The sequence below is a fragment of the Centroberyx gerrardi genome, chromosome 5, assembly GCF_048128805.1.
Source record: "Centroberyx gerrardi isolate f3 chromosome 5, fCenGer3.hap1.cur.20231027, whole genome shotgun sequence".
NCBI classification, from domain to species: Eukaryota; Metazoa; Chordata; class Actinopteri; order Beryciformes; family Berycidae; genus Centroberyx; species Centroberyx gerrardi.
In genome coordinates this window covers 21,068,445-21,074,675 of record NC_136001.1, presented here as the reverse complement: position 1 = coordinate 21,074,675, position 6,231 = coordinate 21,068,445, and the positions used below count along the sequence as shown (strand labels likewise).

The window sequence follows — 6,231 nt, the reverse complement described above, 5'->3', positions numbered from 1 at the left end:
ATGTACAATAAAATATGCATTTATTTATGATTAAAGTACCATTCACTGAAAAAGACACTGCACACCGATCATGTGTGCTCACACACTCACACAAACTCATTAACACACTGATTGTATTGACTAACACAATTTAGATGTCAATACCAACATAAATAAATCCCAAGTATAAATACAGTACTGTACATCATTCCCTTTGACAAAATTAGAATGTGGAATGAATTAGATTGTCGAGGACTGGACGTTTTCTACCAATACATTGGCATCAGAGACCAGAGATGGTTGTTATCAGTTAACTTTTTGGGCCAGCAGAACTTGGATCCATTGATCATCAGAATCTGCATAGCAAATATAAGATAGGTCATTATTTTGTAACTGTTATGGTTGAACAGATGAATTCACTTAATAAACGTGCATCGATTTCAAAAGAAATCAATATATAATACATACTGATTTGGTTTAAATTGGTCTTTTTATGTTTTTTTAATACAAAAACACAACTGAACATGCTCTGTGCTCATGTACAGAGGGAATATAAGTGTAAACACTTAGAAAAGGCATCTTAATAGGCATTGGTTACCTCATATACAATTTTCACCAAGGATGAGAATAAAAGGTCTTATTGAAGTGTTTTAAAAAAACAACTAATTAGTAACACTCAAAAGTGCATTCAAATATTTTTCACAATATATTGCAATATAACACAATCACTCATTTGTTCTATTAAAAAAATAAAATTACCTAATCATCACTGAATCCTGCTTCATGCCAGGTCATTCTCACCTATTCTGTATTTGGTAATTATCTCCCATAAAATTGATTCATAAGCATGAACAGGATCCTTATTTGGTTATAAAGTAGTAAAGGAACTGTTCTTAGTACTTCACTTAGAATATACACTATGTACTAATCAAAAAGGAAAATGTCTGATCAACCCAGATCTAATTAATTAAAAAATTACACAATATTGTCAAAACTAAAATTGTGGAAAGAACATTTCTTGCTTACTCAAAAAAGGTTGTCATGAACAAGTTGTCCAGTGGCTTGGCCAAAGGCCATTCTCCCTATATCACAAGGATGCAATAATATTTTACTCCATCTGAAAGCATCATCACAGTGCAAAGTCATGTGTGCAGCTGATGGCTCATACAATCTCAATTTGCAAGGCACAAGCTAATGAGTCTGGGAAGATGAGGGGAACAAAGGCCAGTAACACACCACCAATGTTCAGCAGCCGGGGAACATCATACACCAACAGGGCCAGAAAAATCTGCCAGTCTGCAGTGTTAAAGAAATATTTTCCTCTCAAACACACTAGTATGAAGTTAAAGAAAAACTTACATCTGGTGGAACATATCCAGTGCCAGTATCAGCAATTAAGGCAGGGAACGGCAACCATGTGTCACGGAGGGCCGAAAGTATGTAGGTTACATACTTTCAGCCCTCTGCGGCACATGGTTGCCAGTCCCTGTGTTAAGTCAAACAGGTCCATCCAGTGAGGAACCACCTACAGAGTAGAGAGTGGTACATCAAGTTCTTCTGGGCTTGTAGTAGTCAAGCTAGTTAAGGATAAACCACCAGCAGATCAACCTTGCCCTGGGGCAACTATCAGCTGTATTGTAAAATCAAAGCCTTGTTGGGAATATATGGATTAAAAGGTGCTTTAGTTAATATTCAAATGAATATAACTTACAGACGGCTATGAACAAAGCAGGGGCTAATTACTATCAACTTCTCAAAAATACACTAAGTGGTAAAACCACTTAACAAACCTGAAAAAACAAGGATACAAGTGATAAATAAACCCCTTAGCCTTAAAACCAGCCTTAAAACCAGTCTTGCAGTCACAGTATAAATCAATGGTAATCCTTCGACCAGAAAATTCTTCAGCGCTGCACTTCTATGTGAGAACACCAAAGTTGACTTTGCTTGTTCATTCTGGTAATCATAGCACACTTTTCTACAGAAGCAGAAAAACAAACATTCGGAAGCACACTGTGGTCCTCCCAAATGATCACTTTTCTTGGGCACACCCACACACACACACGGTGCTACTGTTTGTTGCCCAATGGAGCAGCAGGAGGGCCTTCATCAGCTGCAGGAGGAAGATTTGCATCCTGTTTCTTTTCAGTCCTGGACGGATCTTCCCCCTCTCCTCTCCCTTTCTCTTGGGAAGTCAGCTCGTTGGTACCTGAAGCATCCCGGGAAACTGCTAATTCCTCAATGTTGTAGCCCAGCGGGGCAGGGGGCTGGTAACGGTATCTGTAGCCAAAGGCACGCAGGTGGTATGTGTAGTACTCCAATAAATACATGAGTGAAGCATCTACGTAGTGGAAAGACACGGACAGGTCCGAGCAGCAATTTGGGCCCTGAGGACATTGTAGAAGAAAAGAGTATTTGGTTATGCTATATTCCAATAACATCAAAAGACCACATTTTATATGCGCACAAAAAAAATGCTCAACAGTAAGGTGGCACACACCCACTGGCACCTAAGGATTTAAATGCAGAGCAAATTGTCTGCTTCTTTATATGACATAATCATGACATCAACTGACCAATAGTTACATTTCTACTGGCCTATCACTACTTTTTTTGTTAATCCATTACTATGTTGATCCAGCCAAATATGACATTGCTTTAAAATTCTGTCTGTCATGCAAACAGTTTTAAGTATTTAAAAAGAAATGACCAAAACCGTATGGACTGTGTCTTCATTTATTCTTTAAACATGTAAGTTCAAAAAGACAAATATATTGCTGTGTTTTAAGAGTAAATTTAGGAGTGGTGGTCATAACTTTTTAAATTCAGTATCTGTTGGACTTTGCACCCAATCTAAGATGTATACTTTTATTTTATCCTGTTTGAGTTGTGTGCTCTATTTCCTCATCTTCGTTTCTAGTTAAACAATTCAGGAAAAACAGGTTTCACTAAGTAATTTAATAAATCAAACAGATAAGCTAGTGCATCATTTACTTTTGTCAAGCTTAACCCAATACAAATCTGACATATAGCCTAATCCATGCAAAAGTTAGCAATGCTGAGGTTGTTTCATACGAGTGTAATACTAAACAGGCAATTACTTCCAGAATAAACAGAAATTCAACAAAGCTTGCTGCACTTGCCTCTGAGATGGGGTAGTAGCAGTAGCTCCAGTACCAGAAGCTCTTAGGAAACTTGGCAGTGAGGTGCTGCTCAGGGACAAAGGGGTGAAAGGTCTCCCTGTGCATAGTGTCTCTAGAGTCTCCTGCCTGCACCCCAACTTTCTCCATGCACTGCCCCATTGCCAAGTCTTCTACAGAGGTAGTGTGAGTGCACACCTTGTTTTTGAAACCCTCTACGAATCTCCGCAGAGCCTCTTTACTCAGCACATAGCCCGCACCCCCACTCATGTAGCCCTGCTTGGTGTAGGGCTTAAATCTTCGGCCAAAGTACACAGGCTCATCCGGCGTGCGGTTTGCGAGAACCCAACGTAGGTTGTCCACGATTACATAGGTATCGTCGTCAGCCTTGAGAAACCAATCGGCCTCGTGGCCGTGATGCTCATAGGCATAATGGTACGCCCGGATCGTCTTCCAGTAGAGCTGGTCCCGGCCCTCCTTGGTGCCCAAGCCCACAGTGGGGAAGTCAGGGTCGTCCACAGAGCTCATGAAGACCACGATGTTGCAGTGTCGACTCCATGTGGACTTCACATGCCGAGCCTTCTTCTCCAAATTGTTGGGACCAGTCATTACCCAGCAAAGAATGCGCACCTTTTTGTATAGCTCATCTGCCATGCGGCTATCCTCACCTGGTGAGGGAACATGTACGTTAACACTACATTTTACATGGTATCCCTCTATAGTATTCTTTGTACTGTTATCCATTTCCAATTATTGGCAACTAATTAGGCTATATTGCTCTACATACAGTATGTCAAAAACTGAAACTACTGAACATTGCACATGGCTATCATATCAATGAAGAATCTAAGAAAGAATGTGCCCTTGGCACATTCATCTAAAATAGACGTCAATTAAAGATGATTACATTTCTTTAAAAAAAAAATAGTTTTACTTGTTAGGCAAGAAATGCATTCATATGTCAACTTACAAGGTTACAACTTACAACGTTTGTTTTGTACTGGTGTGCTGAAAAACCTATATCCCTATGCAACAATTGCCATACAGTGTGTGTACCTGTGTGATGAGGGTGGTTCAGGTTGAACAGTGCAGACCTCTCCTTCTTCCAGACCTTCCTCTCTTCCTCAAGTTCATGCTGGTAGTCAAGAGATTTGTCCAAACCACTGGGATGACGAGCTGAGAAACTCTTCTCAAACCACACCTGCCGCAGGAATACGTAGAGTGTGAAGGTTCCCACCAGGAAACCGGCATAGAAGGAGAATCTGGATCCCAAGGCCTTCATGCTGGACCAAGTTTCTCAATTTGAGTCGTTTAACTTGGCAAGTGCTGTTCAAGAGAGGAAGGAAAATAACGTAACCTGCTGTTTCATTTCAAAGGCCCGAGTCACCAACTTGAAGTTACTGTCATACTGCTTTCGTTGGCGAGGCTTGTGAACGACTGTCTGGACGAGCTATGACAGCGTTACAGCTAAGCACAAAGTGTCACTCCCCAAACTGGGGTGTGGTTTACTCACCAGACTTGATGCTGTCACCATTGCGCTCGTTATCCAGCTACTACTTCATCGTTGTGGAAAACCGTATCAATTTTGATAGGTTATAGCTGTGCCAGTTTTGGCCATGGCGTTACAGTTAACGTTATTTCACAAGAATGGTAGGTTAGCTTAGCTGGCCACCCTGCTAAAGGCTTCTATCGTGGCAAGATACCTATCTGACCTTAACAACACAAACAAAATGTTTCGTGAGATACAAAACGCAGATGCCATAGATCATCGATCATCGTTGTTTCTTGGCCTTGATACCTGGGCCAGCTGGCGTTAGCTGGCTCGTCGTGTGATCGACACTGCTAACTCCATAGCTAACTTAGCGACCTGCTTTAAGTTCGCGTTAAGTTAACTTAACTAACGGAAACGTTACAGTGTTAGCTAGACTGCCAAACTGCCCGCTGAAATAGCAATTGACTACCAGTGTAGCCCCGCGGTTTAACGAAAGTGTAGACTTAAAAACAGGTATATAAAATTGTCCTAAGCGCTGCACAAACTAACGTTACCCCGAAGTTATCTGCCTGGTGCCTGCCTACAGCATCAAGCCAGCCAGGAGAAAAAGTAATACATCCAGTGATGGATTTCAAAATAAAAGGAGAACATAGGTTGCCACGTTTTTGAGTAATAAAAGGGCACCAAAAATGTTTAAGGAACAGTTTGCTAGACTTGCTTGGACTCTTCGTCAGGTCAAGTCTTTTTCATGTTGTTTTCAAGCTAAGCACCTGATATCAAGTGATGTGCGTATTCTTTGATGCTAACAAATCAGCTTCTCTAACTTCTCTATCTTTGATGTAGGTATCTTACATACTGTCAAGGGCCACATTAGACAGTGCAATAGACCAAAATACAGGCACCGCTACATTAACCTGCCTTGTAGTCCGTGTCGGTGTCAAGTCAGCTCGAATAAGCGATCACTGAAATGTGACTGTCATAATATGATTGGCTGTCAAAATTCAGACAAATTTTACAAATTGTAAGCTTTTACTTTGAAGGAAAAAAACTACTAACTACCGGTATTCTCGCGATCTCTGCTAGCTTGATGTCCTGCAACCAAAATAACGGGGTAACTTCCGGCTTTCTCGAAAATATAAACGCAATTCCTAACTTGAAACTACCAGAGACATTGTGCATGTCCATCGTATTGAATGAATGGAGAATCAAATTGTAGGCTACTCTGGCTGCCACTAAATGACCAAGCGAACTTTTATGGCGTCTCCGTAAACAGACGCCATAAAAGTATCACATGAAAGTCATTCTATTTATTTTAAAGAAAAAAAAGAGTACAAAGGTCACATTTACTCAAGAAATTATAGCGTGTGTGAACTCATAGACAGGACCTTTAAGTTTTAAAGCTTAAATTCACCCACCATTTCCACATTATCTTTGTGTTACACTTCAAAGAATATGGGTGTGTTATGGTCTACAGTGTGAATTCGTACATTGCATATTACTTCCTTTGAATTATAACAGTAAATTAATGACCCGTCAGTCAATGCGCTATACGTTTCTAACTGTCTGAATGACTAATTCTTCGCATTTTGCAGGTTGTATTCAGTGGTCGGATGTCACAAT

General features: G+C 40.5%; 1 protein-coding gene across 2 annotated transcripts; it reads right to left on the bottom strand.

The window, feature by feature from the left end:
* Nucleotides 1-3: 3 nt before the first annotated feature.
* c1galt1lb (core 1 synthase, glycoprotein-N-acetylgalactosamine 3-beta-galactosyltransferase 1, like b) lies at nucleotides 4-5,153 on the bottom strand. Of its 2 annotated transcripts, none has more exons than XM_071916510.2 (4): nucleotides 4,633-5,153; nucleotides 4,176-4,445; nucleotides 3,123-3,787; nucleotides 4-2,366 (listed from the first exon to the last, which is right to left on the bottom strand). In XM_071916510.2, the coding sequence occupies exons 2-4, from the start codon at nucleotides 4,399-4,401 to the stop codon at nucleotides 2,049-2,051; spliced, it is 1,209 nt and encodes a 402-aa protein (XP_071772611.1). In that variant the 5' UTR covers nucleotides 4,402-4,445; nucleotides 4,633-5,153; the 3' UTR covers nucleotides 4-2,048. The 2 variants fall into 2 exon arrangements, with proteins under 2 accessions (XP_071772611.1, XP_071772612.1); XM_071916511.2 differs by having other exon boundaries at nucleotides 3,318-3,787.
* Nucleotides 5,154-6,231: the final 1,078 nt, after the last annotated feature.